Raw genomic sequence first — 24,273 nt, forward strand, 5'->3', positions numbered from 1 at the left:
TCTTGCTCAGTAACCCCCGGTGCATGTTTTTTTGGACTGAAGGGGAAACCGGAGTACCCGGAGAAGACCCACGCACTCTTGGAGAGAACATGCAAACTCCACACAGAAAGGCCCTGGGCTGTATTTGAACCATTCTCGCTATGAGGCACGAGTGCTAATCAAGACAATTTAACTTTAGACCTGAAGCCTTTGAAAACAAAGAAACTGAGTTAAGAACATATCCAACCATTAGACTTTTAAAAAAAAAAAAATTTGGTGTCATCCGCAAATTGACTTATTTTGAATTGTCTGCATATACATACAAACATATATACTGTATATAAGACATGTTTTCTTCTGGCTCTTCCCTTCCAACCATGGAAGTGTTTGTCTGATCATTTTGGGTACACTGTTATTTTATTATATTATAATTTGTTTGCTTTCATGAAAGGAACAGAAATGAATGAATTAAAATATACTTATCAGGATTGGTTGTAGAATAATAGTTGATTCAACATCCAAAGCAGGTAGCATGCTGAGATTAGTCCAATTTCAGTTTTACACTTTTCACAGCTTGGCACCTTCAAAGACATTTCAGTGAATGATTTTTTGTTCATCTTCTTTTTTTTTTTTTTAATAATCCCTGCACATGTAAAAATGTGTAAGTACAGTAATGTGATCAAAAGGTTAAATCACACACTTACTTTTCTGCCAAGTGGTACTCAAGGCTCAAGATTTATGGTTTGGGTCAGCGACAAGCAGGTGTAACCACCAGTGTCTGGTCAGCAGCTGCAGGCAGGCAGTTTACCGCCACACACACACATAAACATCTCACAATAACCCTCCCTGGTGAGGCGCTTTCGTAATGGACTTCATTCTTGAGACGCCACAGAAACCCCAAATAAAATCCCAAGGTTATGGAAGCATGCTTACCTGGCAGTAAACATCACTAAATATTTCTGAAGGAAAACAGTAAAAACCTTTTCTTTTTTTGTGTTTTTTTATGCTGAATATCTAGAACATTATACAGAGAATGCAGTATATCCACAATCAAAGTAAATAAAGTCAGTTGAAGAAAAAAAACTACCACTTTTGTACTTAACTACTGTTACAGAAATAGTTTTTAGAGATGTGTCTCAATCTTTCATCACTAATCTACATTACATTGATATTGAGCAAATAGTACAAACTAATGTGAAACTTCTGAATGAACTGTGCTTATGTAGCACAATTTACTCTTGAGCAGTCACAACATTTTTCCTAAAATCACATTCACACACAGACACTTACTAAAATGGTTTCTATATTGTAACAAGTAGAAATTTACTGTTTGCATTTCTTAATGTCAGTTCAATAGAATTGTCAGCAAAGTCACTATTTCTTTATTCAAAGATGATATTGTAAGTTTCTGTAAGAAAGTGATAGGACAGGCTTTGTGCAATATTTGTTAAAAATAATGATAAATATGAGACATGACAAGGAAAATCCCCATTTAAATACTGTGTGATTCTGTGTTGTAGTGTCGCTGATGCTTTCCAGAATCTCTCACGGCGTTGCTTTTTGCTACTTAACATTACAGTGCTTTTGAGACTGTTTTCATGAAGTTGTAATTGCACTTTTGTGAGTGACTCACTCTAAATCTTGAGTATGTTCTCGAGGAAATCGTCATGCACTGCTATTTTCTCATGATTAATGTGAACTTGACTTAAGAGACACTTGTCATGTTGTAGTTTTAAGGGCGTACAGGGTGAATTAAATGTGCTTTGTGCTTGGCCTGGCTCTTGCTATCAATCAGAAGCAGTTGGTTAATTTTGTGGTAAGAAATCATCTCATCCAGGCTGGTAAAAATCTGAAAGAGAGAAAGAGAAAACGTATATAAATTTTTTTAAAGGTATTGATTAGGTTTCCAATATCAAATTTAAAAAAATGTGGTATGTCTTTTTATTTTATTTTATTTTATTTTATAATTAATTAAATTAAACAAAATATAATTAAAAAATGTGCTTATTTTATTTTGTTTTGTTTTATTTTATTTTATTTTATTTTATTTTATTTTATTTTATTTTATTTTATTTTATTTTATTTTATTTTATTTTATTTTATTTTACTATAAATGAAAACAAACAAACTTAAATAAAATAATATGTGGTAAATCCATACACAGTTAGCGGCTGTATAAATTGTTTTATTTATTTAATCTCCATCAAAATGAAAATTAACCAAGTTCTATTAATGTATTTCATTATATAGTTAATAATAATAATTACATTCCACTCATTTAGTTTGACTGTGATTTCTTCATGAGAATTAAAAGGAAAAGTTATGATGGGACAATGTATTCCCCTTGTACCCAGATCTTTTCGTGACACTGCGCACTTCCCCGGTTTAACCTGTCCTCTTTGCCCTCACCTCTTCACTCTTTTTGCCTTCTTTTCCGAGAGCGTAGCCTTGTGTTTCCTCCAGAAAGCGAATGGGAACATTGTACACCTTCTGCTGGTAGAGCACAGCGAGGGTATACGGCTGGCGGTCACTCTGGGCCGAGCTATGTCGGATGAGGAAGGCGCCGTCCTACAACAACAAAGAGAGCCAAGATGATGAATAAATACAAAGATGGAGATGAAAAGTTTAAATAGAGAAAGCTTCAACAAATAAATGAGATTACTGAGATACAACATAGAAGGATGAATTAACTCCAGGAACAACTCTATACATTTTGACTGTTGCACAGACTGAGTGGAGAAATTGGAAAACAAATGGCAGACACAGGGCCCGAAGGTGTCTGAGTCAGGGGGTTGGATGTGATTAGTTTCTCGTTTAACTGCTTTGGAATAAAAACTCAGCAGATTTTGCTATTGACTGTGTGACACGCCGCCCTCCAGGCCTTGTGTTTCTCAGTGTTTTACCTTGTTGACTCTCTGTAAGAGCTCCTCAGCTGTTCTTCTGTTGCAGTCTCCAGCAAACCACTTCTTGTTCTGGGGTGTTTAACAGCAGTGGAAGAGACAAAGTGCAAGGCGTCAAGTATTCATCTTGCAGTTATATTAAAGCTATGTTTTTTAATACATAACTATACTTCAGAGGAGAATTCGCTTGATGCCTTTAACCCAAACACTGTTTTGAGAAACGTGTTACTAAAACATTAGAACTATTTCTCAGATGCCTATGAATAGTTTCCTTCTAGGTTTTATTATCACATAGTCACAATGAAGAATAGAAATAACATTTAACAGCATTGAAAAATAAAATATACTAAAGTAATTCCTTAAGGATTGTTTTTTCTGCTATTTAGATTTTGTTCAGGTGACCAGTCCCTATATTGAGAATCACTGGAATAATCTTGACAGCTTTTCAGTATTTAAACAGGACCCATATTGTAGATGTGTCACAAAGAAATATACTGGCAATGACCTCAATTAACTTATATGTAAATAAGATATTTAAATGTTTTTATTTTTGAGTACTTCTTCCACCACTTCCTATTTAATGGTTGCTTTTCTGTACCTCATGCCCAGGCGGTTTGGTCGTCTTCGTACTGTTGGGAAAGACTGCGAATAGATAGAAATGGTGTTAGAGGACAAAGACAAGTTGGTGGGAAACAACCTGCTCGCGTAAAAAGTTGAATTCCAACAAAGTTGTGCTTCAAAGTGAGTTCCAAGTGATCGCGTTCATCCCTCTGGGATTTAAAAGGAACTTTTCTTAACGTGAGCTTACCCACAGGCTTAGTGTCTGCCAAAGGAGGATTTGGATTGCTAAGGGGGGGGAAAAGAAGACGTCTGATGGTGTACACTCAAGTTTAATTCTGACATATGCACACGGACGGGCACTTGGGGTCAATGACAGAAAATGGGCTGGAAATTCATGCAAATGACTGTTCTACTATTTTAAACTTAAGTTGTGACTGTCTGATAAAACTTTGCCTTCCTCTGTGTATTCATCAACTCTTACCCTAGTTTAACTTCCCTCTGGTGTGCAGGCAGAGAAGGCTTAGCGCTGATCGGCGGAGGGACTTTGATGGGAAAAGTTGCACGTCTCTCTCCTACCGACGGAGCTACAGAGGCAATGTATATACTCTTCATCTTCATTATAACTATTTTCCTCACATGTGATTCAAATTGATTAAAAATCCGTCTAAGAAGATGAGATTCTGACCTGTTTTTATGTCCGTCATGGATGGCAAGAGGGATTTCTGAAAGGCAGGAACTGAATGTTACTGCGGTGTCATTAGGTCAAGTTTAATATCCCATGAAGGAAACAGAAATAGAGGGTTGGAGTGAAAACGTTTTAAAACTAACCTCAATTCTGATACTTTGAATGTGCAGAAATCTCAGCTTGAGAGAATGATGAGACTAATCACTGAGATGAATAGACACACTTACAGATTGAGCTCTGGGAACTGGAGGCTTCATCCTGCAGACAGTGAGGTTATTACATTTCATGGCATGTTTAGCTGCAGATATTTACTCTTTAATACCACCACTATAATTATGATGTATTCATTTTCCTGATGAATAAAAAAACAATTGAGCATCAAGGTCTTCAGGACTTGAACTCACATGGATTTGGGAGCAGGCACAACTGCTGTATTAGGAGGCAGAGGCACCCTTATGGGTCCAGGAGGGGGAGGAGTACACGCTGAACAGCACATAGAATGGAAATTGCAGTTTTTAAATCACATTTCCCATCATCTACAAAGAAAATCTTGCAATATTTAACTGAGTTTTTTTTGTGTTTGTGCAAAAGTTGCAATAGCTTCCGTTGATCTCTCATAGAATTAGTGATGCACAAACTGCAATGCAACCTACCTTCTGTTGGCTCCAAGTATACGTCGTCATTCATTTCCTGAAAGACAGAACAGTAAACACCATGATAACAAGAAGGATTGAGAGTTCAGTAGATCAGCTATCTTGCTTGGGATGTTCATTATGATTCAGGACATTTTCTTAAAAAACAATCAAACAACAAAACAAAAAAACTTGCTCAATAACAGAGAGAAAGACAGTTACACACACTCACATTCACAGATATGGACACTTTACGATCAATGGTTAGCCTCAAATGAATTATCGTTGGCAGTGGGAAACTGTAGCCCCCAGAGAAAATACAAACCAGCACAGGAAGACCACGTAAACGCCACAGAGAAGAGCGTCGAGCCCTTCCCGCTATGAGATGAGAGCGCTAACCACTACATGGCTGTGTAGCCCTCAGCCTCAGCAGGAGCTTTGAAATATCTTTATAGCTACAGGCAGATATGTACAAAACTATTAGATCACAGAGTGAAGACAGGTTGAATCTCTGGGAATTCTCAAACATGCTGGACATTAAAATCAATAGAAGTTAAAAAAGAAAATGTATGCATGTACGCATTTGATATATACAGTAGCTCGCCCTGCTACTTTTAAAGTAATGGGTTTTAATGGTCACTTACAGAAGGCAAACATGTTTAGTTCTCCCCATAAAGCATGTCATTCACCACATTTGCAACAGCAAAAAAGAAATGAAACAAGAAAGAAGTTACAATTTAAAGTCACCTCTTCTTCATTGGGATCCAGATAAACATCTGAAATGTAGAACGGAAACACGAGTGATCTGTGGTTTTGGATCATATGCACATTGTAATAACTAAGGCTTTGGCGCACACTGTCCTGTGGAATGACGTCTATTTTCAGGTCCCTCATGAATTAATTAGTGAAACGAGAATTTTTTTAATTATATTTTAAAAATCTATTTTGGCAACACAACTTCATCTGTTTACTTTTGTTTAAACTGTATTACCAATACATAAGAGCAGCCAATCCAGCATCTACACATCCCACTGTATTACATTTTCAATCAGCATATAGCTGGTAATATACTGATTCTCTATCAGTTATAATTAGCACCACCATTGCCATTTATTATATCAATCCAGTATGATATACACATTATGAAAGGGCCATTCACATGCTCAATGATTTAGTGCCTTTTCTTCTGTAAATGTTTGAAAGCATAACTTATACTTGGAATGTAGCTCATGGGCAAACAACACAACTTATAACATGTCAGAACTGGAAAAGATTAATCAAGATAATGTCTTTCTACCTGCTGAACCTTTAAATAATCCAGAAACTTTAAGTAATACTGTTGTTATATCACTGACAAATGAAATGCAAAATATTTTTCTTTTACACAGCACATTGCTGCACCTTTACAGACATAGAATAATACCGGGATGATTAGAAACATTATAAAGAGAAAATTGGGGTCAAGCAGAGGTCTAAAAGATGAGTACCTAATATTACTTTGGTACACTTTCACAGCACACTGGAATCAGACTGCACATGAAGTTTAAGGTCTGAGGTGCAGCTCAGTGAAGTTCCAGTAGGTGGCACTGTTTCAACGTCAGCTGCAGCAAGTTCCACCTTCAAACAGACCAAAGTTTGACTATATTTTTTGATAGTTATAGTATCTAGGCAGCTTTGCCTGAATTTATTTCTCCCAAACCAATTCTTTATTTTCTGAGGGACACCAATAACACTGCAGGTGTTTGTATTTGTGTGTGCTTTGTTGTCAAGTGGTCATTTTCAACAGAAACTGTTGAATCAAATCTATATTTTTGTAGTCAGTCACCTAATCACCTCATGCAAAAGTATTACAGGCCTATTTGTGTCTGTAGATGTGATAAACGCACCTTCCTCAATAGATATTGGAACTGGAACAGGAGGCACTTTCTTCCTCCCAGGCTTTTCATTTCTGTCAATTTTAGGCGCTGGATGGGAGAAGGACATGTAACATAACTCCCGTACATTGAATGCACCAAATGTATGTATGTGTGTATGTATATATATACACAAACTCACGTTTTTTAGTGTTGGGTTCAAAGGAGAATTCGCTGCGTTGTTGAGGGTTCTAGGCAACACAGGAGAGATTAGTTTATTAAAAAGTGTTGGAACTGCCTCCTACTGACTGAAATTATTTAAAGAACTAGTCAGTTGTAAAAGTAGATAAAAGCCTGTATGCACAACTAAGTAACCAATTAACTAATTAACCTTAAAGTAATGTTCTTACGGCAACATATTTTTCTTTATAATAACAGACGCAACAGACAAAGACGTTACCGGGGGTTTGCTTGGTCTGGGTGGATGAGTGGATTCTGACGTTCTCCCTGCAGCACACAGCACAGATTAACAGAGTTTTAAGGAAAGGGTTAGATTGATGTCTGAAGAGTACATTGGATCTATAAGTGGGTTTAAAAACAGTGTTGTTACCCAGATACAGATTCTCCTCCATTTGTCTCTGTGGAATTATCACACCCGGCTGACACGGGGGTGCTTCATACATGTCACCATCCTCATCGTCCTGTCACGAGGATATATTGATCAGAAATTGTTAAATAATAAGTCATTGCCAGATTATTTCTGAGGCATTAATATTGCTCTGCGTTTGATTGTACCCCGCCTTATTTCATCATCAACTGTGGTAATATGGACCCCAGTGTAATGAATTCTAGGATTATGGTTGAGTCGATAGACAGTGTGGAGTGGAATGTAACATAGTCCACAAACATCTTCCTCAGTTCTACATATCCAATAAAACCTTTGTTGATGCGAAGAATGTGTACTTACAAATTCATCCTGTGGCCACCCAAAGTCTGCATTGTTATCTGAAACATATATGATGAATTTATAATATAAAAAACAGGCCTGAAAATATTTTTTACACAAAATGTAAATCCCACCTGTCCTTCTAGGGGGAGCTGGAGGTCCACTTTGCCTGAGAAAAAGTAGAGAAACAAGGGTCACACAATACCTGCTGCAATACATCAGTATGGAGGAGACATGATGCTTGGTTTTTTTTTTGTTTGTTTGTTTTATTTTGGTGTGTACGTACAGGTTCTTCAGTTTGTCAAAGAAGCTCTGTAAAACAAGAGAATGCACACAGGTTAGTCAAAGTGATGGGAACACACACATAAAACCTAATGATTATAAAACCAGCCTGTGTTCAACTGCATGTCTGTTTAGCAAATCATTTACTTCCAGTTAATTATCAGCTTCTTCCATCAGTCTGGGTCAGTGGCTGCATTGAGTGGGGCTTCAGTTTCTCTCTTTAGAGAGCTTGATTTGGTGAGGAACAGTAAAAAAACTTTCTAAAGTACCATCACTGTAGAGGACTGAAGAGACAAAGGGAAAACAGAAGCAAATGGCAACACAGAGTAATATTTCTCAGATTGATTTTAATGTTGTTATTGGCCAGCCCAGCGGTGAAAACAAACCAGAGAATGTTTGAGACAAGAGCACAGTTCACCTGCACGCATGTAACAGAAGGACATTAGCATAAACGTCAAACAAAACCAGGAAGTAAAAAAGACTGCACTCGGTGGCTATAGAGGAAATGTCGATATGAAGTGAATGACTATGGACAGAGGATAGCAGCAGGGGGAGGGTTTGTATTCAACCTCACATTTTGCCAAACAACATGCCAGATAACAGTTGCTGCCCTGTTAATAAATGAGTAGCAGGTGAGAAGTTATGAAACCAAGAGGACGCGTTACTCATCAGCTATTCAGGACCTTCTCGTCCTGCATTAGCTCCAAACATACGTATAGTTCAGACAGGGAGTCGAGTTACCTTGACAGTGTTCTGCTTTGTGTCTGTTGCGTCTCTCTGATGTAAATGTTTAGTCACAGTCACAACGGAAAGCGTTATCTGTGACTCAGAGAGCCAACAGCAGGAAAAAGGAAGAGCCGTGTAGCAATTGAGTAAAATGTGACTCAAACTACAACAAAAAAAGGGAGATAATCTCTAATATCATCACAGACACTTGTTACCATAATATAACTCTTACTTGTTTGAAGTAATGCACAAACTTTTGCCATGAAACTATTATATGGCAGTATTTTTTTTTAAGTTTCTAAGTAAACCGAATTATAAAATTGTGATAATTGTTCAAAACGTTTTCCCTATTGGTTTTGGAATACTGAAAGACTTCTATTCATTCTCTCAACCCTCGGTAGCTTACCAATCGATAACAGGGCGAAGGTTTTTGGACTGTGGGAGAGAAAGGCATGCATATGTGGGGAGAACATCCAACTGGACTCGAACACTAATAACCTTACTATGAGGAGAGAGCTCTGACCACTTGCTTTGTACTGATGATTGGATCCTATTTTTGCTTTTCAGTGTTTGTCTTCAACCACAAAGCTTTTTGTCAGCTTGAATTATTAACTGTCTGCAATAGGAACTTTAACTTGGTTTTCTAAAGATATGTCTTATTAAAATAAGATAGGATAACATTTCTATTAGTCCACGTTACCTACAAAATGGTATGCAGAGAATAAACATGACATTTCAGCATTTCATATTTATTTAATCTCTTTTTTTCAACAAATGTTTTTCTGTGACTGATTCTGTTTTTCTTGAAATTTTCCAATTTGTATTTTATTTTTTCTCTTTTCAAACTGAAGTATCTGGATTTTTGCAACTTATTTAGAAGTAAGTGCATTACATTTGTATGCTAATGTACAACACCATTAAGGCAACACTATGTGATCAACTTAAACACAAACATCAGCATGATTTAATATGGTCGAAAAGTCTCTGTAAAATCTAACACAGTCATTTTAGAGATAGGATATTTATAATTAATTTAATCAAAATGTAAGTAACAAGCAAACAGAAAGCTTAATGAAGTCGTTCCATATTTTACAGAACATATAACATCACCACAAGGGATTGAGGGTAAGCGTTTGCCCCTCAGTTATCTAAACAATCCAGGGTCTCCAACATTTTTTTTTTCTTCTGTTTGCCTTCACACTCCCACATAATCTCAACATCACAAGTGTTGCTCCTATCACTCTTTCACATTATTCACAACTCCATAAGAAAAACATTGGTGGAATGAATATATTAAAACAACCGGTCGACAGAAAGCTTGATCCACATTTGCTCACTTCCTCCTGACTTCACCCAAAGTGTATCGGTGTAAACGAAACTACATTGGAGAAATAATAAAACAGTTTACCATTTCCAGGAGTTGAGGTCAGAGTCTCAGCTTAAATCATAGAGGAATGTTTTTGTATCAGCTCTCCTGTGTGAGTCGCTCCAGAAACAGAAAGCTTGCGACAGAGTGAGAACCTGACGCAGCTCGAGCTGAGCTCATTTGCATTTCCTACCTGTATCACAAGCACCGAATCATCTGGCCCGCCAATGTTTGCTTCCAGGTGAGCTGCTACACAGCTCATCCAAATGTACCTACTGTAACCCAAAGAGTGATATACTGCAGCCACTTTAGAGGAATTTCAGCAACAGGAAAATTATATCTTTGTAACTTTGAATCTTCGCAGCTGTTGCAGGGAAGGTTGAATACAAACATTTATCACACGCATAAAATCAATGAGGCTTTATCTAATAACAGGTAGCGTTGTTTTATTTCTACCACTGTGACTACTAGATCATTGGATAAACTAGAATTAGTTGTTGCTTTTAAGAAAAAAATTTAACTATGACTTGCTATATTTTTTCACTTTCAAAGTCATCCTGTGGGCTCCATTAGACCCTCTGGCAGACCAGCTTTAGCCCCTGAGCCTTAAGTTTGACATCCCTGCAAATGTATTTTGCTTTTGAGAAATTTAACAATCACTGACGCTCCAAGTAGCAAAACAAATGTATTAGTACACTGTTTAATAGTTTACTGTTGTATAACAGGTCTGAGGGTTTTATTAGGATACACAACATGCTTACTTCAAGGAAATGGGTTGATTATCAATGGTTGGTCTGGAGGGCAACATACTAATTTGTCACCAAACCAATATTAAATGTTTTTGAGTGTACTACTTCCAATGCTTCATGTATATCACTCCCCGAGTAAAATAAGGTTGTGTCATCAGCAAGTAAGATACTCTGTAATCTATCCGATGCTTTTATAAAGTCATTCACGTATATTATAAACATGATACACGATTTACTTCATGGTTGAGTTTTGACTGTGTGGTTTTCTATGGCTTCTCTGGTTTCATCCCACAGTCCACAAACACACGCTTGAGGGATTATTGGTCACTTTAAAATTGCCCATGTGTTTGATTTTGTCTGTGTTTGCCTTGTAATGGGCCTTGAACCTGTTTTGGGTGTACTCTCCGTTCACCCGTAGTCAGGTGGGATAAGCTCCAGCAAAGGTGGATGGATGAACACATAGATAGCTATGCAAATCCTCTTCATTTAACCTGTCATGAAGTAAAGAAAAGACTGTGCTCATGTTTTAGACTTTAATCACAGTAGTGTCGTGGTTAGAACTGTCACCTTAAAGTGAGAATACCAATGTAACCTGAAATTGGAAAAAGCAGTATATAAAATGAGAAGATTAATGGTAAAAGACAATATGAACTCAATGTGCACCGATTCATTTTTTCTTTTAATTTCTTAACTTGCTGGCACACTGTTTAGCTCAAAGTATCTCAGGAGGGTGTTTGATGAACATTTATGTGACTGAGCAGTAAGAAAAAAAATCTCTCAAAACTCAAAAGTATGACATTTTTTATTACAAATAACTTTATTGAAAAAGGAGGACGTTGTAATATGGGGTTATAATAGCATTGACAATAAATTATTAGGTTGCAATACACAGGCTTAACATATTCTACAAAACAGTATAAAACACACATAAATATTAACTTAGTATCAAACATCTAGAGCACAGTGTCCCTGGAGAATCTATCACAGAATGAAGCAAGCTTGTTATAAAGTTCACTACGCAGTTTAACAGAACACTAATGAAAACCGTTTCAATATAAAATCAATGATCAGAGAATACGTATGGTGCACACACGTTGGGGTCAACCCAGGTGTCTGGTGAAGAAGAACTCTGGGATAAAGCATAGCGAGAGCAACCTACTTTTTAACCTTTTTTTTTTTATTGGATGTTTCCTGCTCCTATCTGTCCAAGTCCATGCTCATCAATGAGGTTTGAGTGAGCTGGACTAAGAAACTTGCAAAAACAAGCTGAATCTGAACCAGCAGATACATTTTGTGGTTTGGCTGAAGGCCTGGAAACCTCATGAGTATTTGCAGAACATTTTCCATCGAACTCATTAAGTCAACGTGGCCTCAAATCTTAGTTTTGTCACACAACATACAGAAATGCCCTTTGGAGTAGCACAGCCATCCCGATGTGAATTACTGTCCTGTTCACATTGAATGGCTCTGTAGAGGAGAGGTGACATTGTTGTATGAACCAGCTTAAAGTCAGCCGAGACGGAACAAAGTGGAGACACGTACTTGTTATTTAAACTACCTGAGCCCTCGGTTCAATAAAGGCACAACTGAGAAAATAGACCCTGTAAGCTTTAAAAGACAAAGAAATACAATCAAATTCATTAAATGGCCTTGAGGGAGGACAACTAGTGGGTTCCCTGTTTCTGTCCTCGGATACTGTCACATTCAACACAGTAAGAAACAAGACACTTGTGAACGTGGAGCTATGGTGAGTATTTAAACTCATGGTTGAGGTCCTTCCTGTGTGTCTCAGCAGGAGTGGACCCGCTGGAGGAAAGCTCCCGTCTACTTGGACATCGATCCACTGATAAAGAAGCTCTCTGCAGAACCACACTTCAGTGGATCTCTGTTTGTCCATCTTCTAAATGATAAACATATGCTTCAAACACCAGGTTTGGACTTTGTCTTCATTTAAACTGGATTTGCCTTAATTTTGTTGTTGATCCAGTCGATGTAATGTGTGACGCGCGTGTACACCCCAGGCTTATCCTTCTGGCCACACCCGTCACCCCAGCTGATCACACCCATCAGAGTCATCCTGTCATTGTTTCGACAGACGAGGGGGCCACCAGAGTCTCCCTGTGAGTGAAGCCCAGGCAGAAAAGCAAAAATTAGATCAAGTAATGTTGTCAGCAATGATATATTAAGGCGATGTATGGTGAGACGCAGGCTTTCCCACCTTGCAAGCATCGTCCAGTCCCCGGGTGTCACCTGCACACAACATGTTGGGAGTAACGGTGCGTCCCGATAGCACATCAGGGACGCAGCGCTCTTTAGGCCACAGGCGCACGTATCCTCTCTTCACACGCTCAGAGAACTCTGGAGAAACTATAGAGAGAGAGAGAGAGAGAGAGAGAGAGAGAGAGAGAGAGAGAGTGTGACTTAAATGAGTGGTTCTGTATGAAGCCTCCACTGCCCTCTGTAGGTCATCTGTGTAAAATGTCACCAAATGTTAAAGGACACAATTGCCACGGAAACACAGTAACAGCCACCCAAACCTTGTAAAATGCTGTGAATTCTGTGCCATGTTTGCTTACATTCTGTGTCCTTTCCATAGCCTGAGATCTCACACTCGGTCCAGTCAGGCAGCGCCAGCCCACGTTCAGGCAGACACACCGGGAAAACCTCTGGAGAGTTTACAGCACACATGCCAATATCCGACTCCAGCTTCAAAATAGCTGCAAGTGGAGAGCGACCAAAGGAAAGTCAGTGTAATGCACTGGGAGAATGTGGAATGTTTTAATAAGTCTTTGCTGCCCACTTAAACTTCCATATCATCACTGCTGGGGGAACAAAAATCGGTGACAAAAAGAGTCACTTTCTGGTTTAACCTTCTTGCATGACAAAGCTCACGTCAAGGCTCATTAGAATCTGACATTTTTATGATGCAGTGAAGCAATTCACTGTGTTGCGACTTCACAAGACAGCACAGTTACTCTAAATGAAGTGTTCACTGAGTGTATATCAAATGTGATCTAATGAATAGCTGTCTCACCGATGTCATTGTCATACGATTCGCTGTCAAAGTCCTCGTGGAGCCAGTACTTCTCCACTTTGAAAATCTGCTCACTGCTGGAGTTCTGCTTCCGAAAGGTTCTTCCCAAAACCACTTCCAGTTTTTCAGCTTTATCTCTGAAATTATAAAGAGAAAATATCTTATCTTATCTGTCCTCTCAGCTCAGTATAAACAGAAACAACAGATATGTGCAAAAGATCACACATCATGTATCGGGAGTGAAAAGACAGTTGTCAGAGTATGATCACATTGGCTCTGCAGTTGAAAAAGTATTGGTTCTGGAGAAAAGCTGCGAGATCGGTCAAACTAAGTATCAAGGTGAAGTATAAGTAATACAGACAGCTTAAGTGAGGTATTGTAGGAAAGGTGGCCAGTCTCATATTGGACTCTGATAACAGAAAGTAAAAGTCTCTTGACAAAGCTTATAGACGCTACAATTGCGTGTGAAAACGGCAACTCATCCCAACCTGTCCTCAAAACAGTGAGCAGCAGACAGGACCCAGCAGGAGTCGATGAGGATTCCTCCACATCTGAAGAAGTGCTTTTTGTGACGGGGCTGGTACACGTTGATGGCTGCCTGCCACGGCTGCTCTGTGATGTCGCTCACCCGGCCACCGAACATGCGAAACGAAGGGCGGTTCAGGGTATTGTCCAAGCGCTGGCCACATGTTGCTACAGACAGGACAGTTTGCAGTTTTGGTTAGAAATCTTGGCAAATTACAAGTGGAGGACCCGTGGTTATATTAGAAGTGATTTTCACTGAATGAGAAGGTGCCCTACCTCCATTATTGTTCGTGGCGGGAGCACGTGGACCAAGAGTGGTGATGATGGAGGGGCGTCTTGCTGCAAAAATTAAAAGTGTGTCTATTAGCATATCACTGTATGTATTAAACTGCAAGATCTTAAACTCATCTGGGGAGAGATTGCTGCAGTTTAGTCTTTTAACCACTGAGAGACAGAAGATTCACTGCATTAGAAATCTAGAAAACCTGTAAAGAATCCAACATCTGTGGAAAATCTTCAAACATTTCTCTGTCACAACCTCTTGAAGATGCAGCCATAAAGTAAATGGATGGTAAAATGTATTTCATCGATCTGACATGTTGCTTACCTTTTATCAAAAACATGAAATGATCTAGTTTTACGCATCATTGTATTCTGTGTATTATTATTTGTATTATTTTATTACATTTTAATTGTCACCTCAGCCTTTCTGGTGTTGGTGGCATATTATTTAAGATCCAAACTTTAAAATCAGTTCTTTGTGGTAGTTTAAAAAAAATGTAGGAACAAGTCATACTCACAGCATTTGGGGGTGTTGCAGAGTTCCCAGGTCAGCTGCATGTGTTTGTAGGTGTGGCACCATGGACCTGTGTCTCCATCTGGATTCCTTTTGGATGAAGAAAGAAAAGACTTTGGCACTTTTTTCGCCACAAAGGGAGATATTTACCACACATGTGGCGACATCCCAACCTGCAGAAACTGTGGCTGCCCAGGCCCAGCTCCAGTGCATCTGGTCTCCAAGCATTGTTGAGCTTGTGCCTGACAGCTGGAGAGTCCCACGGGAGACAGCGAGAGCCGCTCTTCGTGGCAGAAGTCGTGCCTCTGTATGACTGACCAGAGCCCGTCACACAATCTTTGTTCTGATCTGCTCCAAAACCAAAGAACAACATGAGTGAAAACATATTTCAGTGATGGCATCTCAGGCTTTCATATTTTTTTGTTTGAAAAGAAAGTCTGTACCTTGGGGGCATTTGGGCAAGGAGCAGAACTCCCAGACGATCTGGGTGCCTCTATAGACGTAACACCAGGGAGTATTGTCATTGTCGGGGTTCCTGGGGAACAAAATGGGAAATGATGCAGATAAGTAATCATGTTAAAGACTCACATAGAAACCTGTTCTGAAACTAGACAGCACCTGCAAGTCTCATCTTGACAAGTTTCTGCAAAATCGGATTTCTTGAAAGAACACTGTGAATGGATTCGATAGCCGATGGCCAGACAGGAAATGAAAAGAGGGAGGCGGGGAGTGTTGTGGCCATTTCATTTATTACAAACTGAGCTTTTGGGATGTTGTTTGCCCCTCGTGTAGATCTCTCGCGTGTTCCCTGTCCAGCTCCAGGCACATCTGGCTTTTGAAACTTTGCTTTATCTTTTACAGACGATTCAGCTTGTGTCCTTCTGAGGAGTTATGGTTCTGCAGAAGTTGTTGTTTTCAAGAGGTTTGGACCATCTCTAATTCAACTACAACTAGAATGATGTTTATTGATGAGTGATCTGATTTATTCTTTGAGTTGACTGTCTTTTCAAAAAGCTCTGTTGGCGCATACACACCTGCAGAAGTTGTGGTTGCCCAGTCCGAGGCTGTTGGCGTCTATTTTCCTCGCCGTGTACCTCCTTCCTCTGAGAGACGTGGAGTTCCAGTTTATGCACTCGGCTCCTGAATGGCCGATGCTCCATGTGCCACGGTATCCTTCGCCCTGCCCCACAATGCACTTCTCCTTGGTGTCTGCAGAAACAAACAAACAGGGAAAACTGGATAAAGATCTTTATATAGGAGACTGATTTCACCCGAACTGACATCAGCGTTTTGCGCCGACACAATAAAGCACGTTTATTAGATCTGGAAAGTCTTAGACTCTTGAAAGCATTTTAAACAAACTATGAAAACATTTTAATTTCCTATAAAATATGTATAGTTTCAACTCACAGTATTCATGACATAATTCTATTAGTGGTTTCAAAGAATGACCAAACATATACTGTAATGATCGTAAACAACGCATTCAGATTTATAGCCTGGCTACATTGCTTGTCGCTCTTTGGCTAAGGTCACTTGGCTGTGGCCACTGGGGTTCAGAGAATTATCCCACTGAGAGGGTGGGGTGTCCCAAAGGTTGACCACAGAGACAAAAACATTCATATCCCAGAATGTATTTCCATCGTTTATGATCCTTTCTTCTCCTCTCCAAACCACACGCCTAAGGCAGAGCCTGTGTGAGTCACAGTCAGACTGTGACCTTATCAAGAGTCACTAAGTTTTAATCAGAGGTGTGTCACAGGCCACGCGTTCGAAGATATGGCAGGATTTACTGCTGCTTTAATGCTGAACAGTAAACAGACGTTTTATATCATTATAAAACATCGATGACAAAATTATAGCTTCATGCACCGACAAAGCAATGACAAGGTGATTGAAAAGATTGGGCTTCTTTAATGTGAAGCCTGCGCTTATTCACAATATTTTTGCATCGTAAGATTTGTATTAGTACTTTTGGATTGGTTTGACACAAAAACCTACTTTCAATACTGAAAACTATATGAAAAGTACCAGCAGAAAAACAGAGAGTAAACAGTGTTTCTACAGATAAATGTACATGCAGTATGTGCAAACTGCAGAACGTCAGACATTAAATTCCAGCTGTATAACATCTCCATCTTCCTCACATTTCAACAACAAAATGATCACTTACTGATCTCACACTGAGTCCCAGTGAAGCCGGGGGGACACTGGCAAATGTAGTCTGAGGTGTAAACGGCCTCCTTACATGTTCCTCCGTTGTAGCACTGAGACACATAACATTCTGGAAGAAGCAGTTATTCAGTCAGGTACACGTCATCCACTTCTTCAACACATTATCAGTCTGATCAGAATGCACGTGATTGCCTATGAACACTTGTGTGTAAAAAGAAATTTAGAGTTGTGGCATTTCAAACCAAAACCCTCAGAAATATGCAACAGTTTTAAATCTCTCTTCTAACTTACAGTATACTATGGTCAAAACTTCCCTTTTGAAATATTATGTCATGCTAACAAAGTTGTTCCAGAGGCAAACTGGTTTCACACCATCTGCAGTTGGGTTTTATATTTATTATTTCAACATTTCCTCGAGGCTCGTGCTCAGAATAACACTCCCAATATGAGCTCACAGAGGTTGGTGGACGCAAAATGTGGTTGTAATTTGTCTGTGGGAGAGTAATTGTGCTTTGCAGAATTCGTCAATGGGGGTGAAAGTGCACGCAAGGGCTGCTTTGGCAACAGTATTTCAAATTATCTCAGACTAAACTACGCCCACACAAAAAGACAGAAAACCAAAAGCTCCACGTTAGGATGCACTGCAATAACAAAGGTTTGGAAACGTAAGCGAAGCAGGCCAACAAAAAAATAATCTTCAGAGATTGCAACAGCAAGTTAGAGGTAAAGAGGAGTTATAATGAAAGAGGAAGAGGTCAGTAAGGGCAGCCAGGCAGACTGACGGTTATATAAGCAGAGGGACATAGTGTGCTCATTGAAAATATTAAAAGTCTGATTGTAAAGAGACAATAACGTGACATTCTGATTGTGTCTGTGTGTCTGTGTGTCCACACTCACTGGTGACAGGTACAACATGACAAAGCTCTCGTCCTCTCAACGCACAATGGCAATACTCCACACGCTGCCCTCTCCACTGCAGCCAAGTGTCTCCAAAACTACGCACGGCTGATGTCTCTCTATTCACACATAGCACTGAGGAAACATGCACACACATACACAAATACAGACATTAAGTATACAGTCGATCAAAGACAAAGAAAGACAGAGACATAATTTTCCAAATGTTGCAATCATACATAGAAATACATACATAATAAAACAGACACCCAAGCAGAAAACTGAAAGACTGTTAATCGTGCTCATGATGATTGTGATGGTGTGATGAAGCAAGACAAACAAAAGAGTGGTGAGGCTCACAGGAGGTGTCAAAGGAGGGTGAAGACTTCTCGACATGAATAATCAAAAGCGTCCGTCTAGCTGGCTGCCTGCCAGGCTCACCTCTGTAAAAACGGGTTCCTCTCTTAGTGCGGAGTAGTTCCACCTGTAGCAGAGAAATCCAGTCAAACACAGGGCAGCAGACACAGGCAATGGTTTCGTGCTGGTGGTTTGCAAACCCATGCAACGAAATATCCTTCCATAAACATTGACATACACATAGAGTAGGCAATCCCTCATTATAGCCAAATATATAATTTTGCTGCTGGAGACAGTAATGTAGGTTTAAAATGCACCCTCATAATTACACAAAAAAAATGCTCATTCGCTCAAGTTAGGAGAACTGAAAGACAAATCTTCTGATAATAATGAAAACATTCTCGGAATGTTTATTTTAAAATGCACAAGTTACATGACATTTTTTAAAGCGTGTTTTACAAACTGCATCTTCATCATACAACTTGAACTGCACAGTAGCAAAAACAATAAAGTTAAGATTTGCTTGCCCACTGACTGTATTTAGATAAGCCATTATCAACTGTGCAGGGGGGTGAGCTGGCTGACACGGTAGTACTTACATTGTCCGCTAGGTAGCAGCAGAGAGCACAGATCAGAATTAATGGCTCAAGCGATCTTGCCATGGCTCAAGTGGTCTATATCTCAAGTGGTCTTCAGTTTTCTGGAAAAGAAATAAGGAATAGATATTACAAACATACATAAAATGGATTATATGTGGAGGCTATCTAATGATTGATACTACAATAAACTGAGAAACGATCCTATAATTACAGGTTTCTTCTTTTAAAGACAATAATATTGTAATATGGCACTGCGAAGTTGAGTCTCCTTACAATTTACTTAAATGCTCTTTGCTTGTCATGACATAAACCTTGTAACTGACCTGACACACACACACACACACACACACACAAACACACACACACACACACACACACACACACACACACACACACACACACACACACACACACACACACATACGAGCGATATGAAAACACAGCCAGCTGTATAGAAGCCAGCGCTGAAAGGAGGAAACTCCCCTCTTTGTCCTATAAGACATTCAGTCCAGTGAAGTGACTTGAAAAGTTCAAGGAGAGAGTTCATTGTTTATGTAAATCTTTCTCTGTAAATCTGTCCTCAACGTGAGTCGACAATTGCAGGAAAAGGTTTTACATTGGTCGTCTTCTCCCAACTGTCCTGTTTCTCTGTTCAGCTTCCTTCCCCTAAGCCTGCGCCTCCTGCAGAGGGAGGCCTGCGGAGAGGGAGGGGTGGACACAACGGGGCAGCTGTGGGAACCTGGAAGTCGTATCTCGCTTCTTGAAGCTGAACAAACTTCTTGAGTCAGACTGGAAATTTGACCAGCCTTCGCAGAATAATCTCATAGGAAACCCAATGAGTTCAAGAGGGTCACAGTCCCCCCTACAAGTCCCGCCCTTGTATTTATTTACAAGCACATACCACTGAAACAAACAATTTATCATAATTCAGCTTTTTCTTTCCTACTGAGAATAAACAGGAAGTAGATAATCCTCCCCCTCAGCTCAAGCTGAGATGGTGAACACCACATCAGACAACACAATCTGGACCATCCTGCAGTGATAAAAGGCTTCACACAGAGAACAGAGTGTCTGCACCATCCTGACAGCTGTGACAAAGCAACACAGCAGCTGCAGGAGAAAAAAAAGAGACTTTTAAAGATAGTAAGAGGAAACCAAATGGAAAGCCCAGAGTGAGAAATAAGTTACACTTCTGTTTTCTTTTTAATCCTCAAAAAAGAAGATGTGCACCATACTGGTTCCTCCATTGTTATAAATGAGTGCAGAAAAGAGTTGAAGACTAGACCGTCTGTTCCTCCTCAATCAAGGGTGAGTAAACATGAGTCACAAACAAAGGATGGGGAGTGAGGAGTAGAAAGGAAAATGGGGAAGAGGAAAGAAACGGCACACACAATAAGAACGGAAGAGTAAAACTAATCTCTATATAAAGAACTTATTTTAAAAATAACTAGTTGAACTTCCCTGACAGACGCATGCATGCAAAGACCCAGACACACAGCAATAAACGGCAAACCAGAAACACACTTGCCATTTCTGTACGCTCCTCTCCTCCAGCTGGATCTCCACTGACTCACACTCTGTGGCTCACTGAGCTCATAGAAAACTGTGTTTTTACACATCAGAGGGTTGAAAGAGCTGTGCTGGCAGACAGACAGACACACACACACACGCACACGCATACACATTTTTCCATCAATTTAAGGGAATTTTACATAGAGCTACATCAATTCCCCTGCAAGCCTAATAACTGTAAACTTAATAACTACGGCTTGCCACTCCTAATCTGTTAGTCCAAACCTAAAGCATGTCTTCAAAAAAAAAAAAGAAGAATTTAAGTTATGATGACTTGATTTTAGTACAGATGAGCAGGTTAACAGATTTAGGAAAAACTCACGCTCAATCTCCAATCCACACACATAAAGTCACAGACAGTGCTCAGGAACATTGAGCTAATCAAAACAATGATTTGCTGTTCATTCAGCTCATTGTTCATATATGAACAGAGACTCCCACTTAGAAAGGACAGACTCAAACACTCACCACTGAGAGTACAGCTCTCTATGAAGCTGCCCTCACTTCAAACAAATAAAAACCCTGTTGTCCTGCACTGTTACCCCCCAAACTGAGCCTCACTGGCAGAACGATAACAACACACCAGTCTTCTTTTTGTTTATTAGGCAGCTGTTCAGCTCCTTTCAGTCGCCCCTCTCTGAAGCCCTGTCAGCGAAAAACATGTGTTTCCTGCCAACATGCAGCCAGTGCAGACCCCTGCGCGCCGGAAACGTGCGTACATATCAACACAAAAACAGGCGCCAACACATGTACATCAGACACGAACACATGTTCCATCCCACCCTCTTTAAAGCCTATCTCACATGCGGAGGCCCACTTTGGGTGCCCATAATGTTCCCAGTCTCTCTCAAACTGTGAGTGAAGCGCCAGCATCCTCCCAGCACTGACGGGGTTAAAGCATTGCTCTGTTACACTCAATCTGCTAATAGTTGAAACATGTACCACCAAGTATGCAGAGTGTGGTTCCCCGAGTAGTTAGTGGGTCAAATATGAATGGAAGAAATTAAAGCATCGTTGGCGTGGGAGCAGTCAGACTGTGAGTCACAAGAAGATGCTGCACTTCAGTATAAGGTTGTCAACACACACACACACACACACACACACGCACACACACGCACACTTTTTGCCACATCTGAGCAAGTCGAGTGAGGTGCTGACCAGAGGTTTTAACATACTGAGCTGAGCTCACTGAGCCATTAGCATGAACGTGTGATGATGATGAAGCAGTACAGTTGGACATTTTTGTTTAAAAGAAGCAAGACTGTCAACGTGAGGAATGTCAGAAGAAGTGCAGGACCACAACTGAGCCTGCCTGCAAACGTTTTACACTGTGGCAGCTGTGAAATTTCAAACTTCAATTCATCTCTGACAATGATTCTCCTGTCAGTCATCTTTGTAAATGTCAGAATCGATAGTGAACCAAGTACTTTATAGTGGACGGACAGCTCACAATGTTTCTAAAGGGGGAATTGAAAGAGGAAACTCCTTTACTGCAGGCATTGTTCCATCTTTACAAATTTCCTTTAGCGCTGAAGTGGAGATTGTAAACACACGCGGTGTATTCTTGTTCCCAACATGTTTTAACCTGGTATGCCTCTTTGGTATTCAGTAACCTTTGCAGGAGCTTCAGTTCAGGTGGTTATAATTCCTTCAGGTGAATCGCTTAGGTTGCTTTATGACATGTGATGTCATGTTGGTAAGAAAGCTGCTAAAAGAGGCATTATGCATTAGTTCCTTGGGGGGGGGGGTTCTCTCAAGCTACAGTACAACGGCTGTGATCTGGCTCTGTAAAGTCCCTCCGAACAGAGAGCTCTATTGTTACCTTCTGGCTTCTCCCCTGTGTGCAACATGACACCATAAATTCCTTATCAGAGGACCAGACACTTATAAAGTAAAAAAAAAAGAAAAAAGAAAAAGTGTACATAAGAACTAGCAGAATATTAGAATTGAGTGTAAGTTAGAAGAGAACATATAAGATGTAAGATTAAAGAATGGATAGATCAGAGAAAGAAAGAGGAGAGAGAGAAAGACTGCAAAGAAGGAGAGGAAATAAAATCTCAGCGGTCAGCAGAAAGAGAATGAGTGTTACTGAGTCATCCCGCTCCCAGAAGTGCAGGGACAGAGGAAGGCATTGATGTGTTTTCAAACACTACCAATTCTATCAAAAGTGGATGCAGCTCTAAGTTATAGTCCGACGTATAGAAAACAAACGCAAAGAGGTTTTTAATGTCTAGAAGTCAGAAGCCTCGTACGCTGTTTTGTATGTATCAGCCCGTGGTGACTTTTCCCACAGTGCCATCCACCACCATCCTCTGTCTGGACCACTCCAAAGCTTAAGGCTTAAACATGCGAGCTGCTGAGCCTCTGAGTCACAAACATCAGCGTGAAGCAGAAACCCGCTGACCACACTGCCAGGAATGCAGATAATAGATACAAACTTGACTTTCTCTCAGCGGTACAGAGTATCAGTGTACTGTAAAACGTCAGCACTGACAGACGCCTGGGAGAAGGTTCCACAACTAATGAACCTGATAAGAGCCTTGAACGTCAGATATCCTGGGCAGCCTGGCTCGGGATGGTACACCGACCGTACAAGTATGACTAAAAGAATCACAATGTTACTTTACCATTTCAAGAAGCAGCCATCGGTGTACCGACAGTTTGAATCATGCATAATATACTATGTGAGACTGGTGCATGAATGACAAGCAAGTATCTGTCAAAGAATTCAGAGTCCTGCCAGATTTAACAGGTGGAGGTGGATGCAGAGAGATGTGTTGAAGCCAGAGTGAGAAAGTGTTGGCATGCCACATGAGTGGAGTACACACAAGGTAATAATCAGTTTCTCCTCCCAATTGAAAGCTCATATATATACTCATATATAGACTTTGTTGGTTTGAGAGATTTTATATATTTATATAAAAAATTTCTCAAAACAACAAAGTCTCAAAACAATGACTTAATACATGCATTTGGCCACCAATCATTTTCAGTACCGTATGCACAATATGCTAACATAAATGGTACAAACGTAGCGTTAATTAGTTAGACAGTAGAGCTATTTAGAAAGATAAATCGTTATAACAATCCAACTGAGGTGTCAGACACGGACAAAACTGCAGCAGGAGAAAAGAAGAAGCATCCCGGTGCTCATCAACCTGGAGCCTGCAGTGAGAGCTCACGGATAGACCCCAAGTAAACTGAACTGATCTTACCGAGCAGGGGAAGTCTTTGTCGGCTGTCGGTGAGTATTCGGTGTCCGTGTGGTTTTCGGGACTGAGCTGGTTATCCCTCCGCTTCCAGTTTTTATCGGCGCGCTGCTGCGCGTAAGGGGGAGGGATAACGTGACCTCAGCGGGGACGCGCAGCAGGTCCGGCCGGACGAGGATGAGAAGAGCTGATCAGGATGATGATGACGATGATGATGATAGTGGCGATGATGCAGGACCCAGGGCGCCACCCGCCCAGGCATCCTAACGGGGAAAATACGGTGGGAATTTCAAGGACTTTGTTGGGAATACTTTCTCTAAAGCCCTGGTCTGTAGTGTGGCTCAATCACGGTTAAAACACGGCCGACTTAATGTAAAGAAAATTAAAGCCTTAGAAGGAAAATAATATTCAATGTAATATCTCAGGGAAA

At 40.1% G+C, this 24,273-nt stretch overlaps 2 protein-coding genes across 5 annotated transcripts; both read right to left on the bottom strand.

Moving 5' to 3' along the window:
• Positions 1-982: 982 nt before the first annotated feature.
• LOC308112448 (B-cell linker protein) lies at positions 983-10,099 on the bottom strand. Its single transcript, XM_080467969.1, has 19 exons — positions 9,973-10,099; positions 7,843-7,868; positions 7,691-7,725; positions 7,578-7,615; positions 7,221-7,311; positions 7,071-7,117; positions 6,813-6,861; positions 6,644-6,721; positions 5,505-5,533; positions 4,779-4,815; positions 4,530-4,608; positions 4,353-4,383; positions 4,126-4,162; positions 3,922-4,024; positions 3,688-3,725; positions 3,478-3,521; positions 2,883-2,951; positions 2,389-2,547; positions 983-1,828 (listed from the first exon to the last, which is right to left on the bottom strand). The coding sequence occupies exons 1-19, from the start codon at positions 9,973-9,975 to the stop codon at positions 1,712-1,714; spliced, it is 1,110 nt and encodes a 369-aa protein (XP_080324095.1). The 5' UTR covers positions 9,976-10,099; the 3' UTR covers positions 983-1,711.
• A 1,365-nt stretch (positions 10,100-11,464) lies between these two features.
• On the bottom strand, positions 11,465-23,956 carry plat (plasminogen activator, tissue). 4 transcript variants are annotated; one of them, XM_080468029.1, is made up of 15 exons: positions 23,850-23,956; positions 19,063-19,163; positions 18,548-18,590; positions 18,107-18,241; positions 17,208-17,318; positions 16,069-16,243; positions 15,478-15,569; positions 15,208-15,382; positions 15,039-15,124; positions 14,515-14,577; positions 14,202-14,406; positions 13,714-13,850; positions 13,256-13,396; positions 12,898-13,046; positions 11,465-12,797 (listed from the first exon to the last, which is right to left on the bottom strand). In XM_080468029.1, the coding sequence occupies exons 2-15, from the start codon at positions 19,123-19,125 to the stop codon at positions 12,630-12,632; spliced, it is 1,743 nt and encodes a 580-aa protein (XP_080324155.1). In that variant the 5' UTR covers positions 19,126-19,163; positions 23,850-23,956; the 3' UTR covers positions 11,465-12,629. The 4 variants fall into 4 exon arrangements, with proteins under 4 accessions (XP_080324155.1, XP_080324153.1, XP_080324156.1 ...); XM_080468027.1 differs by having other exon boundaries at positions 18,467-18,590; XM_080468030.1 differs by lacking the exon at positions 23,850-23,956 and adding an exon at positions 20,591-20,657.
• Between the last annotated feature and the right edge of the window lie 317 nt (positions 23,957-24,273).

The sequence above is a fragment of the Lipophrys pholis genome (genome assembly GCF_963383615.2).
Source record: "Lipophrys pholis genome assembly, chromosome: 7".
Classification (NCBI taxonomy): domain Eukaryota; kingdom Metazoa; phylum Chordata; class Actinopteri; order Blenniiformes; family Blenniidae; genus Lipophrys; species Lipophrys pholis.

What these genes read in the sequence shown, in the direction of transcription:
- LOC308112448 (XM_080467969.1), bottom strand. An exon ending in CATGACGGACATAAAAACAG is followed by an intron (nt 4,025 to 4,125) that starts GTCAGAATCTCA and finishes TTGCCTCTGTAG; the next exon opens with CTCCGTCGGTAGGAGAGAGA. An exon ending in CCAAACCGCCTGGGCATGAG is followed by an intron (nt 2,952 to 3,477) that starts GTACAGAAAAGC and finishes TAAACACCCCAG; the next exon opens with AACAAGAAGTGGTTTGCTGG.
- plat (XM_080468027.1), bottom strand. Translation starts at nt 19,125, where the DNA reads ATGGCAAGATCGCTTGAGCCATTAATTCTGATCTGTGCTCTCTGCTGC. An exon ending in TCATGTTGTACCTGTCACCA is followed by an intron (nt 17,319 to 18,106) that starts GTGAGTGTGGAC and finishes TGCTTCTTCCAG; the next exon opens with AATGTTATGTGTCTCAGTGC. An exon ending in GACTGGACGATGCTTGCAAG is followed by an intron (nt 12,798 to 12,897) that starts GTGGGAAAGCCT and finishes CTTCACTCACAG; the next exon opens with GGAGACTCTGGTGGCCCCCT.